The sequence below is a fragment of the Mauremys reevesii genome, linkage group 1 (assembly GCF_016161935.1).
Source record: "Mauremys reevesii isolate NIE-2019 linkage group 1, ASM1616193v1, whole genome shotgun sequence".
Classification (NCBI taxonomy): Eukaryota; Metazoa; Chordata; order Testudines; family Geoemydidae; genus Mauremys; species Mauremys reevesii.
In genome coordinates, this window is record NC_052623.1 from 315,321,515 (window position 1) to 315,341,716 (window position 20,202).

The following is a 20,202-nucleotide window of genomic DNA, read 5'->3' on the forward strand; positions in this document are numbered from 1 at the left end:
AGTGAATCCAATTATCTATAAGTATAGAGACAGTGAACAATGACAAAAACAATGCATGGTATGTTTCCTTGTTCCATGATGCGAATAATAAAGCATTTGAGTATTGGGTGACTTTTTAGATATTTTAACCAATATCACAAATCATTAGACAACAGGAAAAATCTGATTGTATATGAGGAAATGGTTGCTTTAAAATCATGCTAAAGATTTTCCAAGTATTTGTAACTACTAATATGTAAGTGATTCATATTTCAGAGTGTGGACTCCAACCTTTACAAATAGTAAGGAAGACAAAGTTTCCTGTGATAAAAAACATTGACATGCAACATCTGAGTCTGAACTTCAAAGATAAAGGGTTCAATGCCATACTTACTGTAACGCTGCTAGACTACAACTGCTCATGAGTGTAGAGTTGGTATTCATTTACTTGTCATTTTATTTAAAAAAAACCAACATTCAAATATTTGTTACAAAAATAAAGAGTATATAAGGATTTGGTAAATAGAAAAGAAAAACAAAAGTAGGCCAAATTTGGGATCAAACTGAAGTGTCCTTTTAAATACTAATACTTATCTGTTACACAAAAATCAACTTCTAAAAACAGGCTATTTATGTGAACAGTAACAAAACCAAAATTACGCTCCCCTCCTCCCGCCCCCAAAATCCATACTATTCAGATACTGCTCAGGTGGAAGCCCAAAGTTTGATCTTCCTTGACCGATCTGTCACTGCTAATTGTGCTTGTCTTCACCCTTGCTTTCTTCCTTAGAACTGACACAGCCAGAACAGATTTCCTGGCACCCTTAAGGTTCTTTAGTTTGCTGGAGAAAGTGACGGGAGCCAAGACTGGTCTCTCAGACCTTGGATCCAACATGTTTCTGCAACTGGATGGTTTGGCCTAAAGGAGCTCCTTAGGGAGTAGCAGCTGTAATCTGTTGTGCCTCTCATCAAGAGCTCTGGGTGTGAAAGTCCAGCAGATGGAACACCCAGAAGGAAAGAGGTTGTCTCCCAAGCATTTCAGACACTGAATGTGGTCATCTGATGCCGGGAAGACAGCTGGGCTCAAAACCCAGCTTCTTTCTCTTCGGTTCCACCATAACCCAAAACTGAACTAATAACTAACTATACTTATCATCATAGGCATAGTTTGACTTTTATATAATTGGAGAGGGGACAAAGACTGGTGGGGTGAGGCTTGGTGGGAGGGGCTCTGGTTCTGGATGCGGGGGGGGGTAAGGCTGGGTGGGATAGGGATTCAAGTGCAGGGAGGGTGGCTCAATGAGGCAGGGGGCTCAGTGGGGGAGGCGGGAGGGAGGGTCCGAATGCAAGGGGGTTGTGTGGACATGGAGGGCTGCTCCCCATACAGTGACTCCTTCTCCCTGTGACTGAGGAGTGATGTGGGCAGGAAGTGGGGGAGGGATACAGCGCTTCCTGGGGTGGGTCTGACCTGGCCCCAGCTGCTCAAGGGGAAGAGGAAGCCCCAGTCTCCCCTCTCTCTCCCAGCAGCTGAGCCGGGTGCAGAATTCCAATTATCCCAAGAGTAATCCACTCTGTCACTCACCTGGGCTGTACACTGTGGAAGCAGCTGTGCTGCCTGGTTCTCCTGGGTCGCTGCTTTCCTGCCCTCCCCTTATAAAGATCATGAAGGCAAAACTTACCTGCTAGCAAAGAACACCTGGCTGAACCCCCTCAACATTCCTCTGTGCCCCCTTAGGGAGATGAGGGACAGGGGACAAGCAGCAATGCCAGGCGCTCTGTGCCTGCTGGTCAGTTTCCCCACGTGGACTGTGCAGTGAGTCAACAGAAGCTGATCTCTGTCCTCCCCTTATACAACCTAAGTAAGAACTGGAGAAAACCCAGACCTGAACAGACTGGAGTGGTTCATTTTTGTCTGGCACAGCAGCTGGAAGGAACTGAGGTGGTAGGGGGCACCAGTGCCCCCTCAGAAAGGCTCGCCCTCAGAATGTTTGGAAACACTGAGGGGAAGGCTAGGAGACGGTGTGCGAGGACTAACAGACACTGCTTTGAGAAAGTTCTACTATTAGGCTCCACTAGGCAGTGCAATACTCATAATTGGGAATAGCAGAGCCACTCAAAGAACCCTCATTTTTCCATACTCTCTCCATCTCCTTTTTGTTTGCTGTCATTCTTTGGGGGCAGGGATTGGTCACATTTGTCTGTAAAGCACTATGTGTACCCATGGTCCTATATAGAAAATGTCTAGAAAGTCCTAATTTTGTAAATAAGCAACTTGTTTCTGAAGATTGGAAAAACAACAGCCTGGAACAGACCTTACTGGGAAACTCTACCAGAAGCATATCACCACACAGTCTCTTTCATATAAGGTGTACACTGGATTGTTTATGGTTAGTGTGACAGAGGTTACAGGGGTAGTTCTCACCATGGCAGCCAAGAAGGGGGAAACTGTATGGTGCGAGATTTAGCTGAGCAAGAGATAGCAGAGGGAGGCAAAAGGACAGCTTTAGCCCCAAGTAAATCAATCCCTCCCTTTCCACATTACAACAATTAGCTGAACAAAATATTGCATGGAGAATATCTGGTAGACTTTCCAGACAGAACTACTATCAAACAGTAAGTTTTTGACCAAACAATTTTGAGCTTGAGGCTGTAAAATGCTGAGAACTAGTCCAATCCAGCAAAGTACTTAAGAATGTGCATAACACTGAAAAGCATGTTGATCGTCTCATTGACTTTAATTCCAGCATCCTTTTTGTTATTTGCATTTGGACAAAGTAACCTGGTAAAATGCTTATTAGAATTTAAGATTCCGTACTTGAGACTGCTGACATCGCTTTCCCATTCCATTTTTTGGTGATCCAGCATGGATTTCAATTCTCTGGTCTCGTCCAATACTGTTTGTAGCTCTTTCTTTTCATTCTCCAGCTTTCTTACTTTTCCCAAGAGCTGTGTATAGCGGCCCTTTTCACGGTCTATTAATCGTTCATATCCATGAAGTAAGTTCTGAATTTTCAAGAGACTAATAGAATCTGCTTTGTGAAGAAAATCAATAATGTAAAGATATGTGCCCATTTCAATTTGCAAAAAATCAAAAGCACTTCTGATTGCTTTAATTTTCTATACTGTATCTGGAAACAAATGTAAATGTCTCTTTCAGTACTATTCAATATAAAAAACATAACAAATGTAACATAATACTTGCTTTTAGATTTCTTTTGCATCTCTGACGAAGAACAAATACTTTCTAAAAATACTTCTGTTCACTGTATAATTTTTATAAAATACATAAAACTATCATTTACATTAAAAGTGCAATGTTAAAACTTTATTTTAATTTTTATTTCATTATGCGAAGTACGAACCAGAGTATACACATACATACTCTGTGTGTGTACATAAAACATTTTACACCTCCAGTGACTGTGAATGCATGATTTAAGTCCAATTCAATAACTTCTATATACTACAAAATGCATGCTTTTACAGAAAGGAGGAGATTTTCAAAGGCATAAAGGGCACCTAACTGTCTTTTATGCCTGGGAGAATCTCCGCTTGTAATACCCGATAGGGAAATTTTGTGGCATCTTAAGTGGTCATTGCTTGTTCTATGTAAAGATACTGTAGAGCAGAGGTTCTTAAACTGTGGTCCGCAGATAGTTCCCTCTAAGGTGCGTGCCTTGGTGGCCACACACAAGAGAATGAAGGGCCACCCACCTGATTAGTGGAGCTGCACAGGCGTGGCTCCACTAATTAGGTGCCTGGACCTTGAGAAGATGCACATGTAAGGTGAAGTGGTGGCCGTGGGGGGAATGGTAGGTGGGAGGGGGCAGTGGGGTGAGAAGAGGGGAATTTGGGATGTGCAGGGCTGAGGCAGCCAAGAAAGAGGTGACTTTCCCCAGCTCCATGGCTGTGGCTCCTGGGGAGAGATGGCCCTCCTTCCCAGCCTCAGCTCTGTGGCTGATGCGGCAGGGGAGAGCCCTCCCCTCCTTCCCAGCCCCAGCTCAGGGGCTGCCGTGGCGGGGGAGAGAGGGCACATCCATCGCATTAGAAAGGTAAGACTACTAATATTAAAATATGAGTTGTGTGCTTTTATTTGTAGAACAAAAAATTAATTACTATTATTTTTTTTTATATAGCACTTTTATCCAAACTGCTTTACAATAGTTAGCTAATGGTATAAACAACATTTGGAAAGATCATTAAGTGGTCTGCCGAGACCCTCAGCAATTTTCAAGGAGTCCGCAGAAAAAAAGTTTGAGAACCACTGCTATAAAAACTATACAGTAAAGCTATATGACTTCTGTGCAAACTGGAGACAGATACTAAGTTTGATCTCTACTTCCTCTAACAAAGGTATTACAGAGGCCACATACCCAGCTGTGGGGATGGGATAAAGGAGCCCTCTGCTGCTGCAGTACTGGATACCATTGTCTCTTTAAGTGTCAACACTAATAGGTGACCCTTCTGTAGTGTCTGCTGCTTGTGGAAGCTAGACAAATAATGGGGAGAAAAGGAAAATATCTAGCTAAAGCTCAGCAAATATATAGAGAATGGGGAGGAGATTCTGTGGCGTCTTTGTAGATATGTCTCCACTGCAATTAAAACCCTGCAGCTGGCCCATGGCAGCTGATTCAGGCTTGCACTGGAACCCAGACTGTAGGGACAAGGTAGGAGGGTCCCAGAGCTCAGGCTGCAGCCTGAGCCCGAATGTTTAAACTGCAATTAAGAATCCCCTTAGCTTGAGTCCTGTGAGCCTGAGTCAGCTGGCATGGGTCAGTTGCAGGTTTTTAATTGCAATGTAGACGTACTCTAAGAGGCTATCTCCCTTAATACCTGTGCTGGGGATTTTCCCTCCCCTTGTTGTGTTTCTGGCTCTGGGGCTTTTAGAGACCCTTTAGAGGTGGAATAGGTCCTTTTACCCAGTCTATGAGGGTTATCCTGACTTACTACCCTGAATCAGTGCTTCAGACAGCTAGGGCTCTCAGGGAATGTATCCTTCTTTATGATCAAAGGAGACAATATGTTTGGGAACAAATTGCTAGAAATACCTAGGATTTAAAAATTTGTGCTTGAATTTACAATGAGAATTCAAAGACACACAGGTGAAAAGCATTAATGAATTGTAATCACTTGTCTTCAGTTGCTATTGAAACATAACTTTTACCTTTGCCATCCATACTAAGCTGTTCTATCAGCAACATAGCATCTCTGTAGGTTGAAGCAGGCAACTCTAAGTCCTCTGTAGCTGTGTCAGAAGACTGTGTTAATTCATCAAAATCATCTGCAACATCCATCTGTTTGCCAATCTACAAACAAGACATAATTCCATGAGTAAGAAATATTGTAAATTACCATACATTATAACAAAAACAGGTTATTATTCATTTACTCAACTATTTCCCACACACTGTGGTCTCAAACATGATAGACTGTAAACTCGTCAGAGAAGGGATAGTGATTTACATATCTGGTGAAACACCATACCCATTTATGAGTGCTTAAAGTGCTATATAAATGATTAACATTTAAAGCAATATTTTTGTGTAGTAAGCTATTTTCAGTACCTTGTTCCTTTCATCTACTGTTTTGGCTCCAGGTCTAGAAAACAAAAATAAATTTTGATATTGGAAAACTGATGTTAAGATAGAAGTAAAATCATATATTTGTTCTGGAAATATCGATTTATTTATTCAGTAAATGTGAATTCTTTTACGGTCAATCCTGCATGAGATGTGGACAAGGACTCAGAGTACACAGGTGAGTTACCATCAGAGCTGCTTAACACAGTGCTTTGTTACTCACAGTCCAACAAGATGAATAAACTGAGAGCAGTGGGTGGACTGGCAAGAACATTGCCCAGAATACGGTAAGTCATGAGGTACTAAGCAGCTGGCTGAAAAAGTAATACTATTTTCTTACAACTAGGCTTGGACACTGACACTTGCTCACATTGCTCAGAACCATGCACACTTCACTACACTCTGCAGTGGATTGCTCTCTGTATAGATGTTCAAAAACACTGCATTTGCAACACTTGGTTCTTTCACTTCTTTCGGCATTAAAGAAAAAGCCTCTTATGGTCCAAGATAATTTTAAACCACTTATTTTGGATTTCCCATTCTCCACCAACAATGTTTAATTTTAGTTATAGCTGTTGACAACCTAGAAAAGCAATCTAAATGAGTCTTGCAAATATATTCCATAAATGCAGAAACAATCTTTTTAGTGTGACATAATATGTAAATATGGTCTCAACAAGAAACAACAGGAAAAATTTTTCAATGAACTTTGGATGTTGCAGAGTATTACACACAAAAATGGTTTCATTTTCTTAAAAGACTAAAAATTAAAGTTTCTGACATGACTTTTTTTTAAGCAGTGATAAACTTAATTTTTAATTACTCAGAAATGTACCTGAACTGAATCACCATGTGATCTTATCTTCCTCTCCTCATCCTGTTCTTTCCCTCACTGATTTTGTTATTTCTATATTTTAGATTAGAGGTTCTTTAACTGTGGTCCATGGGTGACTGCTAATCTGAAGTACGTGCTAGTGGTTTATTACATGCTGCTAGCTCTTCCTTATTTCTAAAAATATTTAGACAGCTAAAAATAGATTCTACTTCCCTAAATATATATTTTTTCATAAGCAGTTAAGCAAAGTGAGCAGTCATGAGGTAAGAGGGATGGTCCTCTCATGGATCAGTAAGATAGGAAACAAAGGGTAGGAATAAATGGCCAGTTTTCACAATGGAGAGAGGTAAATAGCAGGGTCCCCCAAGGATCTGTACTTGGACCTGTTCTGTTCAACATATTCATAAATGATATGGAAAAAAGGTAAACAGTGAGGTGGCAAAGTTTGCAGACGATACTAAATTACTCAAGATAGTTAAGTCCAAAGCTGATTGTGAAGAGTTACAAAGGGATCTCACAAAATTGGGTGACTGGGCAAGAAATGACAGATGAAATTCAGTGTTGATAAATGCAAAATAATGCACATGGGAAACCTAATCCCAAGAATGCATACAAAATGATGGGGTCTAAAGTAGTTGCTACCACTCAAGAATGAGATCTTGGAGTCATATTGGACAGTTCTCTGAAAACATCTGCTCAAAGTGCAGCAGCAGTTTAAAAAAGCTAATGATGTTAGGAATAATTAGGAAAGGGATAGATAAGACAGAAAATATCACAAAGCCACTATATAAATCCATGGCACACCCACACCTTGAACACTGCATGTGACTCTGGTGGCCCCATCTCAAAAGAGATATATTAGAAATGCAAAAAGTAGAGAAACAGGCAACAAAAATGATTAGGGAGATTGAACAGCTTCCATATGAGGAGAGATTAAGAAGACTGGGACTGTTCAGCTTGGAAAAAAGATGACTAAGAGGGGGATATTATAGAGGTATATAAAATCATGAATGGTGTGGAGAAAGTGAAAGTGTATTTACCCCTTCACATAACACACAAACCAAGAGTCACCCAATGAATTAACAGAAAGCAAGTTTAAAACAAACAAAAGGAAGTATTTCTTCACACAACACAATCAAACTGTGGAACACATTGACAGGGGATGCTGTGAAGGCCAAAAGTATAAATAGGTTAAAAAAAGAATTCAATAAATTCATGGAAGATGTATCTATTAATGACTATTAGCCAAGCTGGTCAGGGACGCAACCCCATGCTCTGGGAGTCTCTATACTTCTGATAGTCAGAAGCTGGAACTTTATGACAAGGGAGGGATCACTCAATAATTGCTTTGTTCTGCTCGTTCCCCCTGAAACATCTGGCACTGGCCACTGTCGGAAGACAGGATACTGGGCTAAGATGGATCATTGGTCTCAGTACGGCCATTTATTTGTTGCAATTACCACAGTGTGTTGGCATCTGTACAAAGGAAGAGATGCTCAAACATTTGTAAGTAGGACAGCAGACGGACCCTGAGGATTTTCTGTATTAAAATGTATTCCACACTATGAAAAACACTGAGAACTGTTATTTTAGATTACTAACTCTTTGGGTAGAGACATTAGTATTTGTTTTGCGAAGTCCCTCGCAAAACAAATTCTAAGCTCTGTTGGTACTACAGTAGACACTCATTAGTAGCAACATATCAATGCCCTTTTGCATCATAGAATCATAGGACTGGAAGGTACTTTGAGAGGTCATCTAGTCCAGTCCCCTGAACCCATGGCAGGGCTGAGTATTATCTAGAGCAAACCTGACAGGTGTTGGGCTAACCTGCTCTTAAAAATCCCTAAAAATGGAGATTCTACAACGTCCCTGGGCAATTTAATCCAGTGATTAACTACCCTGACAGTTAGGAATTTTTTCCTAATGTCCAACCTAAACCTCCCTTGCTGCAATTTAAGCCCATTGCTTCTTATCCTACCCTAAGAGGTTAAGGACAACAGTTTTTTCTCCCTCCTGCTTGTAATAACCTTTTATGTACTTGAAAACTGTTATATCCCCTCTCAGTCTTCTCTTCTCTTCTCCAGATGACACAAACCCAATTTTTACAACCTTCTATCATAAGTCATGTTTTCTAGACCTTTAATCATTTTTGTTGCTCTTCTCTGGACTTTCTCCAATTTGTCCATATCTTTCCTGAAATGTGGCACCCAGACTGGACACAATACTCCTAATCAGTGCAGAGTAGAGTGGAAGAATTACTTCTTGCGTCTTGCTTACAACATTCCTGCTAATAAATCCCAGAATGATAACTGCTTTTTTTTGCAGCAGTGTTACACTGTGGATTCATATTTAGCTTGTGATCCCCAGATCCCTTTCTGCAGTATGCTTTCCTAGGCAGTCATTTCCCATTTTATTTGTGTGTAACAGATTGTTCCTTTCCTATTTACTTCAGGCCATTTCTCCAGTTTGTCCAGATCCTTTTGAATTTTAATCCTATCCTCCAAAGCACTTGCAACTCCTCCTAGCTTGGTATCATCCGAAAACCTTATAAGTGTACTCTCGATGCCATTATCTAAATTATTGATGAATATATTGAACAGAACCAGACCCAGAACTGCTCCCTGCAGTACTCCATTTGATATGCCTTTCCAGGTGGACTGTAAACCACTGATAACTACTCTCTTCCAACCAGTTATGCACCCGCCTTACAGTAGCTCCATTTAGGTTGTAGTCCCCTAGTTTGTTTATGAGAAGGTCATGCGAGATAGTATCAAAAGCCTTACTAAAGTCAAGATATACCACATCTACTGCTTTGCCCAAGCCACAACACTTGTAACCCTGTCAAAGCTCTTAGGTTGGTCTGACATGATTTCAAATCCATGCTAACTGTTACTTATCACCTTATTATCTTCTAGATGTTTGCAAATTGATTGGTTAATTATTTGTTCCATTATCTTTCTGGGTACTGAAGTTAAGCTGATTTGTCTGTAATTCCCTGGATTGTCCTTATTTCCCTTTCCCTATGCTGCTCCTAAGTGGCGGTTGCTGTTATGGGGAGTGTTTGACCAAAGGCATATGAAGAGTTAAGAGGGTTTTGGAAGGGATGTGGCAGCCATATTGTGTGTGTGGGAGTTGGGGTGTGTGTATGTGTGGGGGGGACCCCAAGTTTGGGGGGAATTGGTCAGGGGAACCCTGTGTTTGGCAGGGGTGCCCCCCGCTGGCAAAATGGCTGAGCAAGCCTGGCTGCCAGGGCCAGGCTGAGGATGCTCCCATTGGGAGGTTCATGCTCCACTCTGGCAAGAGATGGATGGCTGGGGAGGGCACCGTGTACAGCCTCCAATGAGGGAGGGGAGGAAGAGGTGACTCCTAGCATGGACAGCAGAGACGGGAGGGGGGGAAGGGGATAGGTCAGTGCCCTGACCCCTCACTGCAAAACAGCATACCCACACCCTACTGCCAGCATCCGAGATGGAGGGACTGCTCAGTGCCTGAGGAAGAGGGGGTACATGGGTCTCCACGGCAAAATAGCAGCCTCCCGACTCCACCAAGCCAGATGCTGAGGAAGGGAGAAAACATTCCAGATGTGCATTTGATGCTCCGTCAATCCCAGCTCCCTGCCGCCCAAAATCCCGCTCTTCCAGACCTTCTCCCCAAACTCTCCCCCACACATGCTCTCCACGCAGGCTCTGTCAGGCAGGGCAAGTGGACAGGGATGTCTGCTCTGGAGCTTTGCTGAAGGGCCAGGATCGCAAGGGGAGTGCAAAGATGCAGTTTGGGGAGGCAATGCCTGTACATGGCCCCCCAATCTCTGCCGCTGGATGTGATATCATGATGTTACAAGTGTTGCTCTTATGCGATGGTTACGTTGCTGTTACCAAATGGACACAGTTGGGAAAGTGTTCCCAGGGAAAATGTTGCTCATAAGCGGCAGTTGCTCTTACAAGGTGTTGCTGCAAACAAGTGTCTATTGTATTACTCATAGCTAAAGAATAAATTAGTCACTGAAGAGAATTACGGGGGGGGGGGAAGCAAAGAATGACTTTGACACCCTGTTAATTTTACTCACAAAAGCTTATGCCCAAATAAATCTGTTAGTCTTTAAGGTGCCACTGGACTCCTTGTTGTTTTTGTGGATACAGACTGACACAGCTACCCCCTGATACTTGTATTGCAATGGGTAATATCACAATGAAATAATGGAAATCAGTGATCTTCTGATGTGGCGCTCTGCAACGAGGCAAAAATATTTGTGAGATACTGTCACTTATCTATGGAAGCACCAACCTGTTTCCCCTTCTCACCAATTAGACAGCAAAGCTGAGAGCAAAGGAAGAACAGGAGAGCAGCACCACCCTAACCCAGCAGGGAAATGGGTAATATGTAAGAAAGAACAAACAACTATCACAAACACATGCCAGTGAGTAACTTTTCTTTTCTTCTAAGTCTTTCTTCTGTCCTTTTCTAATATGCATTCAGGATATGTAGCGAATGTTGAGACAAGAACCCAAAGTTTACTTAACAGTGACACTTGAAGGACCCAGGCCCAACAGGAGAGCATTGGGATGCAGAGAAGTTCAACTCATATTGTTATATGAAAGAATGAGGAGATAACAAGGTTGTTATCTGGCAGTCAGATAAAGTGACAACCCCAATATCAGAATGGCACTGAATCTCCTAATGGTGAGTAATAGCCAGCCTTCTTGTAAGCTAGACAGTGTTTCTCAATGACTGGTCCATGAACCAGCACTGGTCCAAGATCTCCCAGACACAGTTTAGGAAGGTAGCAAGCTAGTCCCTGCTCTCTAAAAGGATGAGAAACACCTGAGCTAGAAGATACAAGTGCATACCATTCTAACAATGGCAGTCTTTATTCAATTCATCTCTATTTCAGCTATCAAAAAAGGCTAATGTCCACATCCACAAACACCATGTGGAGTTCTTTAAATGGGGAAAAGTAGTACCCTAACCACGCTCCAATCCCCCATGAAGGTGTCAAAAATGAAGGCTAGGTGGGTTCAGAAGCAAAGTCTTCTTTCCTTTTTTATTTTGCCTTTCCTCCTATACTCCTATCTTTTTTCCCTAAAGGAAAAATACTAAGGGCTGGTCTTCACTGTGGGGAGATCGATGTTACTGCCCATAGATTCCTTCTGCAGCGACAATTCCATGTGTATCCCCTCATCCACCAATTAAATTGTTGCATCAACCCTTCTATGTATGTGCTGCAGTTGGAGTGTACCCGGTCTACCCACCATTTTCTGGGGTGTACCACCCATCCTTGCAGTGGGGATCAATTTAGCGGGTGAAGACCCGCTAAATTGATGGTAGAGCGCTCTCTGGTCCACCCCGGTAACTCCTCAAGAAGATTAAGGTTAGTTGATGGGAGAGCATCTCCCATCGATGCAGCACAGTGAAGAAACTGCGGCAATGGTCCCCAACCTTTTTGGCTGGCGGGCGCCAGCCGAAGGACCACTGTGGCAGTGGAGCACCCGCCGAAATGCCGCTGAATTTCGGCGGGGATGCCTCTCGATGACATCGCTTGCCATCAACAAGCGACGTCATCAAGAGGCGTCCCCGCCGAAATTCGGGAGCAACGCCTCTCAATGACGTCATTTGTCGACGGCAAGAGGCATCATCGAGAAGCGTCGCTGCTGAAATTCGGGAGTGATGCCTCTCAATGACATCACTTGTCGGCGACAAGCGTCATCATCGAGAGGCGTCCGCGCCAAAATGCCGCTGCGGCATTTCGGCGGGTGCTGTCCTGGGGGCCAGGACGCGGGCGCATTGAGATGCCCCCGCGGGCGCCATGGCACCCGTGGGCACCACGTTGGGGACCCTTGCACTGCGGTAAGCCAACCTAAGCTACGTTGACTCCAGCTACGTTATTCATGTAGCTGGAGTAGCTTAACTTAGGTCGACTTACCCCATAGTGAAGACAAGCCCTAAGCATTAAAAGAAGAGGAAAAGGGGAACAGAACAGTACTAAAATGAGGGCTACATACTTCTGAATAAAAGGAAGCAAAAGAACCTGGAGGGGAGGAAAGTTTTTATAGATAAGAGAGAGTGAGTTCTCAATTCATTTGCCTCTTTATTTCCTGGCATACTGCACACTTTTTGAGGAAATTATTATGGAAGGAATGGTGTATGGTCATGGTACTAGTGGACAACCAGCAAGATGGATGGATGGGGCATGTCAGACCACTGGAAGGTCAGCTGTTAAGTGGTCAAGTTAGCGACAGATTGTGAAGGCTACCAAAAATTCTGCTATGATGTCACTCATAGTCAGACATGAATAAACAGATTTACTTTACTTTTTAGATAGCTCACTAATACTCAATTATTCTGAATGTCTGTATACTTGAACAACAAACTTGAACAAACAAACAGTAGTATGCAGTGTTGTAGCCGTGTCAGTCCCAGGATATTAGAGAAACAAGGTGAGTGAAGTAATATCTTTTATTGGACCAACTTCTGTTGGTGAGAGAGAAGCTTTTGAGTTACAGAGCTCTTCCTCAGGTCTGGGAAAGATACTCGGAGTGTCACAGCTAAATACAAGGATGAATAGATAATTTAGCATAAGGAATTAGAATATGTGCTAAGGGACCATTCAAAATGAAGTGGCCTATTAACACCCCTATAATCATAGGACAAAAAGGGGGGATAGTGGGTTACAGATTGTTGTAGTAAGTCATGAATCCAGTGTCTTTATTAATTTTTAATGTCTAGCAAAGTTATGAATTTAAGCTGCCAGGCTCATCTGTTGAAAATGTTGTGCAGGTTTCCTTTGAGGATGAGGACTGATCAATCACTCTCTAGCTAACCTCTGTTAAAAGCGTTCACCCACAGGTGATATAATGTTTTTGTCGTTTATCATTTCCCTTTGAGAGTTTATTTGAGAACATAGTCATTGTATGGCTCCACCCACATAGTTATTGGGGCATTTAGTGCACTGGATGAGGTACACTAAGCACATTACTGAAAAATTGTTTACTTTCTCATTTTTACTATATAATTATAAAATAAATAGATTGAAATATAAATATTCTACTTAAATTTCAGTGTATAGTATATAGAGCTGTATAAACAAGTCATTGCCTGTATGAAATTTTAATTTGTATTGACTTCACGAACCACTGCCTTATAGTATGTGCTAATGACTTATGCTGAACTATCTGTCCTTGTACTTAGCTGTGACAGTGAGTATCTTTCCAAAACCTGAGGAAAAAAAACTTCTCTCTCTCACCAACAGAAGTTGGTCCAATAAAAGATATTACCTCACCCAACTTGTTTCTCTAAAACAAATACAATAGAACCTCAGAGTTATGAACATCAGAGTTATGAACTGACATTTCTTTTGGAACTGGAAGTACGTAATCAGGTAGCAAAGGGAAAAAAATCAAATACTGTACAGTTCTGCGTTAAATGTAAACTACAAAAAAAAGGGGGAAGTTTAGAAAAAGATTTGACAAGGTAAGGAAACTGTTTCTGTGCTTGTTTCATTTCAATTAAGATGGTTAAAAACAGCATTTTTCTACTGCATAGTAAAGTTTCAAAGCTGTATTCAGTCAATGTTCAGTTATAAACTTTTGGAAGAACAACCAAAATGTTTTGTTGAGTTATGAACATTTCAGAGTTATGAATCACCTCCATTCCCAAGGTGTTCGTAACTCCGAAGTTCTACTGTAGTACTTATTTTTAGTGTTAGTTCTCAAGGTAATTTCTATCTTAAATAAGTTATATTTCTAATAGTCTTAAATGAGAAATATAGTATTGTTATATCTGTACCTTCCTTCATCCTGAGATGTTTCACTCAAAGTGCTATCATCCAGTACTTGGAATTGATTTCCATTGGTAGAATTCATCTGCTGATTACCTCTCTGTTTTGAAATCCGCTTTTTGTTTTCATTTTTCTTTACATCCTTCACATTCAAAGCAGAATTACTACTTTCAACAGGAATAAAGAAAAAAATAATCCAGTACTTAAGTATCTTTAAATAAAATACTTTGTAACAGAGACAAATTAAAAAATAACATAGAAGACAATACCCAGGAACATTGAAGCACTTAAAAGAAAAATATCTTCTACGATAAAGTACTGAAGCTGATTCCACCACAGAGTGAAGGACACACCAGCGGTCTAAGCACAAATTTTCCTCCACACATAACATGTTGCCACATGCATTAGAATTCCTGAGTCAGATTCAGCCCAGCAGGAGCAAATGTCACTCTTCTGTGCCCATGGAAGCAGATGCTCTGGAATGGGGATTCACTTTGAGGGGCAGGTGGCATTACTGCAGCTCTTCATCATGAAAAAGCTGCTTTAAAAACCTGAAAGATTCACTGAATCAGTACATCTCCCAGCTGATTTACCTTCACCTTTCCTTGACCAGCCAAATCCACTATGATGACTGTTCTTGATGGCTCTAGATCTCCTACAGAACAGAGATTGTAGGTGTTTTGCACCATTATGTCCACCTACTCCACTGGTGAACTTTCTACTGCTGACAAGCAGCTCAGGTTCCACCAATAAGTAAATCTAGCCCTTTCTAGTCAAAGTGAAACAGAGAGAACCACTGTATTATAACAGTGTCTGAAGGGAATGGTTAAAATACTTCTCTCTTGACAAAAATGAATTTTCAAATTTCATACATTTTCCCGTGTTTCAATGTTTTATAGTGTGTTTATAACAACACCCTAGAACTCTCTTCTAGACATAACGGGTTTAATACTGCCAGGTGCTGAGCACTCTGGCCCTGAGTGCTTTAAGTTAAGTGCTTTAAGCAGTGCTGAGTAGCCCCAATGGGACTACTCACATGCTTTAAATTAAGCATAGTTTGCTGGAAAAGACTCAGCAACTTGCAGGCTCAAACCCACAAAGTGCTCTTATTTACCGTTTGGGCAATTCCAAGAACTACTTATCTGCAATTTGATCAACTTGGTAACAATTTTCTGAGATTTCTGTACAGGTAAGGAATGGTGATGGAATTCTTTATACAGACATAAATGTGACTCTTACTAATCCATTTCTTTATCTAAAGTTAAGTTGAAATAGATATCTGAAAACCGTAAATTTCCATCTATTTATAGAAAATAAATTCATGTGGTAAATATTTTTTAGATTACTAGAATACACTTTTGTCTTCAAATATAAGCAGTGTTTAGTTTCTACAAATTACTCTTTTAATCAATCTACCATGTGGTTATTTTTAATTCTCTTATTAATTATATGTAATATAACAAAAATTCTTTATATTGTCATTCTAAATCCTGCCTTGTCTAAACCCTTACTCCAGAGGTGGAGAAATAGATGGGATATAAGGTGGATAGACTCTGATCCTTGTTAGTTGTCACTGTGGCCTGACAGAGAGGCATAAATGCCCCCTTATTCCCTTGCACCACCTACCAGGTTCATAGGTAGCAGTAGAGAGAAAACACAGCCTCCACAGTGTTCATTCATTGCACCCCAACATAAATGAAAGACAGGAGAAGATACAGAACGGAGAGCAGGCAGAGCACTGGCTTCACCCACAACGAACCAGCTAACATAGCTATCCTGGTGCAACCAGCGGAAATACACTGTGCTAGCACAAACTTGGTACAGGGTACTTATTAAAGCAAGGGGGAACCCAAAAAGCAGACTGTGACTCACTGTCTGCTCCAGGGATCGTGCAACAACTGAGTCACAGTGTTCCTTCTGGTCTGCTCTACAGGCAAACCAACAACTTGCTACCTCTTGCTCAGGGCAAAAGCATCACTGTGCCTTAAAGGGGGAGAAAAGAAGAAAGGTGATGAGAAAAAACGGTTGCCCACCTTTTAGTAACTGTTGTTCTTCGAGATGTGTTGTTCATGTCCATTCAAAGTAGGTGTGCGCGCGCCGCGTGCACGCCAGCCGGAAGATTTTCCCTAGCAGCGTCCGTAGGGTCGGCCCGGGCGCCCCCTGGAGTGGCGCCACCACGGCGCCCTATAAAGGGGCCCGCCGACCCTCCACCCCCTCAGTTCCTTCTTGCCGGCTCTCCGACAGAGGGGTAGGAGGGTGGGTGTTGGAATGGACATGAAGAACACATCTCGAAGAACAACAGTAACAACAGTTACTAAAAGGTGGGTAACCGTTTTTTCTTCTTCGAGTGGTTGTTCATGTCCATTCACAAGCCTAACCTTAGGAGGAGGGGTCGGAGATCACTGCTGACTGGAGAACTGCACGACTGAAGGCTGCGTCATCCCTCGCCTGGTGCGTGATGGCGTAGTGAACCGAGAAGGCGTGGATGGAGGACCACGTGGCCGCTCTATAAATCTCCTGAGTCGGGACCTGAGCCAAGAACGCCACAGAGGAGGCCTGCGCCCTAGTGGAGTGGGCCGTGACCGGAGGGACCGGGGTCTTAGCTATACAGTAGCATTCCCGGATGCAGGTCGCAATCCACGAAGAGATTCGCTGAGAGGAGACCGGGAGCCCCTTCATCCTCTCCGCCACAGTGACGAAGAGCTGAGTCGAGCATCTGAAGGGCTTGGTACGCTCTATGTAAAAAGCCAATGCCCTGCGGACATCCAGGGAATGTAGCCTCCGCTCCTCACTGGAGGAGTGTGGTTTTGGATAAAACACCGGGAGAAATATATCTTGGCCCATGTGGAACTGGGAAACGACCTTAGGTAGAAAGGGTGAGGTCTAAGTTGGACCTTGTTCTTGTAGAAGACAGTGTACGGGGGCTCAGATGTTAACGCCTGAAGCTCCGACACCCTTCTGGCCGAGGTGATCGCCACCAGGAAGGCAGTCTTGTATGACAGGTACAGCAGGGAGCACGAAGCCAGAGGCTCAAAGAGAGGCCCTGAGAGGACGGAGAGGACCAGATTCAGGTCCCAGGCAGGGGTTGGCTGACGAACATGCGGGAAGAGCCTGTCCATACCCTTGAGGAAACGCCCAACCAGCGGGTTCGCAAACATCGAGGCACCCCTGGTCTCCCGGATGAAAGGCGGATATGGCCGCCAAGTGAATGAGAATGGAGGAAAGGGAGAGGCCCAGATGTATTAGGTGAAGCAAATAGTCTAGGACAATGGGGATTGGGACCCCGCTGACCCGACCATATGGAGAAGTGCTTCCATTTTGCCAGGTAGGTGGCCCTAGTAGACGGTTTCCTGCTACCTAGCAGCACCTGCCTGACCTGCTGGGAGCACTGCAACTCCACCGGGTTCAGCCATGGAGCATCCAGGCAGTGAGGTGAAGGGATTCGAGGTTCGGATGGCGGAGGGAGCCCCAGTCCTGCGTGATCAGGTCCGGCAGCAGGGGCAGCGCCAGGGGTGCCTGAACTGACATGTGCAATAGTGACGTGTACCAATGCTGGCGCAGCCACGCTGGAACTATCAGGATTTCCCTCGCGTGGTCCCTGTGAATCTTCAAAAGCACCCTGTGTACCAGGGGGAACGGAGGGAAGGCGTAGAGCAGACCGACCGCCCAAGACTGTAGGAAGGCATCCGACAGACACCCCCGACTGTGGCCCAGGAGGGAGCAGAACCGTCTGCACTTCCTGTTTGCCCTTGAAGCAAACAGGTCTAAGCGGGGAAAGCCCCAGAGCTGGAAAATTGATCGCGCCACATCCCACCGAAGGGACCACTCATGACCCCGGAACGAGCAGCTGAGGCTGTCTGCCAGACCATTCTGCTCCCTCGGAAAATAGAACGCCGTCAGGTGGGTGGCATTGAGAACGCAGAAATCCCACAGCGCGAGGGCTTCCCTGCACAGGGGAGAGGAGCGTGCACCCCCGTTTGTTGATATAGAAAACTGTCGCCGTGTTGTCCGAGAGGACTGAAACACATCTGCCGGCCAGGTGGGACCAGAAGGTTAGACACTCCAGGCGGACCGCTCTCAGCTCCCTGACACTGATATGCAACTCGAGGTCCTCCAGTGACCACAAGCCCTGCGTCCTGAGGTGACCCAGGTGTGCTCCCCAACCTCGATCTGAGGCGTCCATCACCAGGGAGAGGGAGGGCTGCGGGGCAGCGAAGGGAACACCCATGCAGAATTCCCGCAGGTCGAGCCACCATCGCAGCGAGCTTAGCACCAAACAGGGAATGGACACCACTAAGTCCAGGGGGTCCCTGGCCGGGCGATAAACTGTCACTAACCAGGACTGTAGCGGGCGAAGCCGGAGTCTGGCGTGGACCACCACATAGGTGCACACCGCCATGTGGCCCAAAAGCCGGAGGCACACTCACGCCGTGGTTACCGGGGCGCGGCGCAGTCCAAGGATAAGCTCGGAAATCGCACGGAACCTGGATTCCAGCAGATACGCTTTGGCGTGAGTGGAGTCCAGAACTGCTCCTATGAACGCTATTCGTTGCATCGGAGACAGGGTGGACTTGGCTTCGTTCAAGAGGAGGCAAAGGTAGAGAAAGGTCCACCTGATGAACGACACCTGTGCCTCTACCTGCTCATTGGATCGGCCCTTGAGCCAGTCATCCAGGTAGAGGAATACCTGGATGCCCCGCCTGCGCAGGAAGGCGGCCACGACTGCCATGCACTTCGTGAAGACCCTGGGAGCGGCTGACAGGCCGAACGGGAGCACCATGAACTGCAGATGGGCGTCTGCCACGACGAACCTGAGGTACCGACGGTGTCGGGGAATTATGGCAATGTGGAAATAGACGTCCTTTAAGTCGAGGGCAGTTTACCAATCTCCTGGATCCAGGGAGGGGATAATCGAGGACAGGGAGACCATGCGGAACTTGAGTTTCCGTACAAACTTGTTCAGCCGCCACAGGTCTAGGATGGGCCTTAGGCTCCCTTTCGCCTTTGGTATTAGGAAATATCGGGAGTAGAAGCCTTTGCCCCTGAGCTCCCGAGGGACTTCCTCCACCGCCCCCGCCTCCGTGAGGGACTGCACTTCTTGAGTTAGAAGATTCTCGTGAGATGGGTCCCTGAAGAGGGATGGGGAGGGGGGTTGGTGGGGCGGAAGGGAGGAGAACTGGATAGAATATCCCCTCTCTACCGTGCGGAGCACCCATTTGTCCGACGTGATTCGGGACCAGGCACGGTAGAAGGGGGACAGACGTGACCCAAAGGTAGGGGTGGAAGGATCCAACATCTCAATTGGTAGGTCTCCCTCCCCGTGGCCAGGGTGCGCGAGGCTGAGTCCGCCGCATCTAAGGCGGCCTGAAGGGAGGCTCGGGAGATCAGTTTGCCCTCCTCCACTAGGGCCAAAAACTCTGACCTCGAGTCCTGGGGAAGGAGCTCCGTAAACTTCAACATGGCCGAACATGTGTTGTGACCATATCGGCTTACAATCGCCTGTTGGTTGGCAATGCGGAGTTGTAGGCCCCCCATGGAGTACACCTTTCTACCAAAGAGCTTGAGTCTTTTCGTGTCCCTGTTCTTTGGCGTTGATCCTTGAAACCCCGACGCGCCTGCTGGTTGGCCGCATCCACTACCAGGGAGTCCGGGAGGTGGGGTGGGTGTACAGGTGTTCATGCCCTTTAGAGGGGACGAAATAGCGCTGCTCCGTCCTCTTGGCAGTAGGGGCCAATGAGGCTGGCGTTTGCCATAGAGTGCGGGATGTATCCGCTATAGTCTTTATCAGCGGGAGGGCCACCCTGGATGGCCCTGAGGGGGCCAGGATGTCCACTACAGGGTCCGCGTCCACCTCGATTTCCTCTGCCTGGATTGCGAGGCTCTGAGTTGCTCGCTGGAGCAACTGCTGGAGGATACGAGTGTCCTCTAGGGCTGGTGCCGCAGTCGTGCCCGAGACCGCTTCGTCCGGGGAGGATGACGAGGATAGTACATGGAGTGGCCCTTCCTGCGGTGCATGCAGTCCCTCAGGGTCA

General features: G+C 44.8%; 1 protein-coding gene across 18 annotated transcripts in view; it reads right to left on the bottom strand.

Annotated features, from left to right (window-relative positions):
- ANKRD7 (ankyrin repeat domain 7) overlaps nucleotides 1–20,202 on the bottom strand; it is a 184,049-nt gene that overhangs the window by 75,998 nt on the left and 87,849 nt on the right. For 15 of the 18 annotated variants that reach the window (XR_005590376.1, XR_005590372.1, XR_005590374.1 and 12 more), the window contains 4 exons: nucleotides 14,179–14,337; nucleotides 5,544–5,577; nucleotides 5,144–5,285; nucleotides 2,795–3,011 (listed from right to left, as the gene is read on the bottom strand). Coding sequence is in view for 14 of the 18 variants with exons in the window: in XM_039509062.1 (XP_039364996.1) it covers nucleotides 2,795–3,011; nucleotides 5,144–5,285; nucleotides 5,544–5,577; nucleotides 14,179–14,337 (552 nt within the window). In the remaining 4 variants the exon portion in view is untranslated. The remainder of the gene's footprint in view (nucleotides 1–2,794; nucleotides 3,012–5,143; nucleotides 5,286–5,543; nucleotides 5,578–14,178; nucleotides 14,338–20,202) is intronic. The other 3 variants (XM_039509017.1, XM_039509007.1, XM_039509035.1) reach the window with 3 other exon arrangements.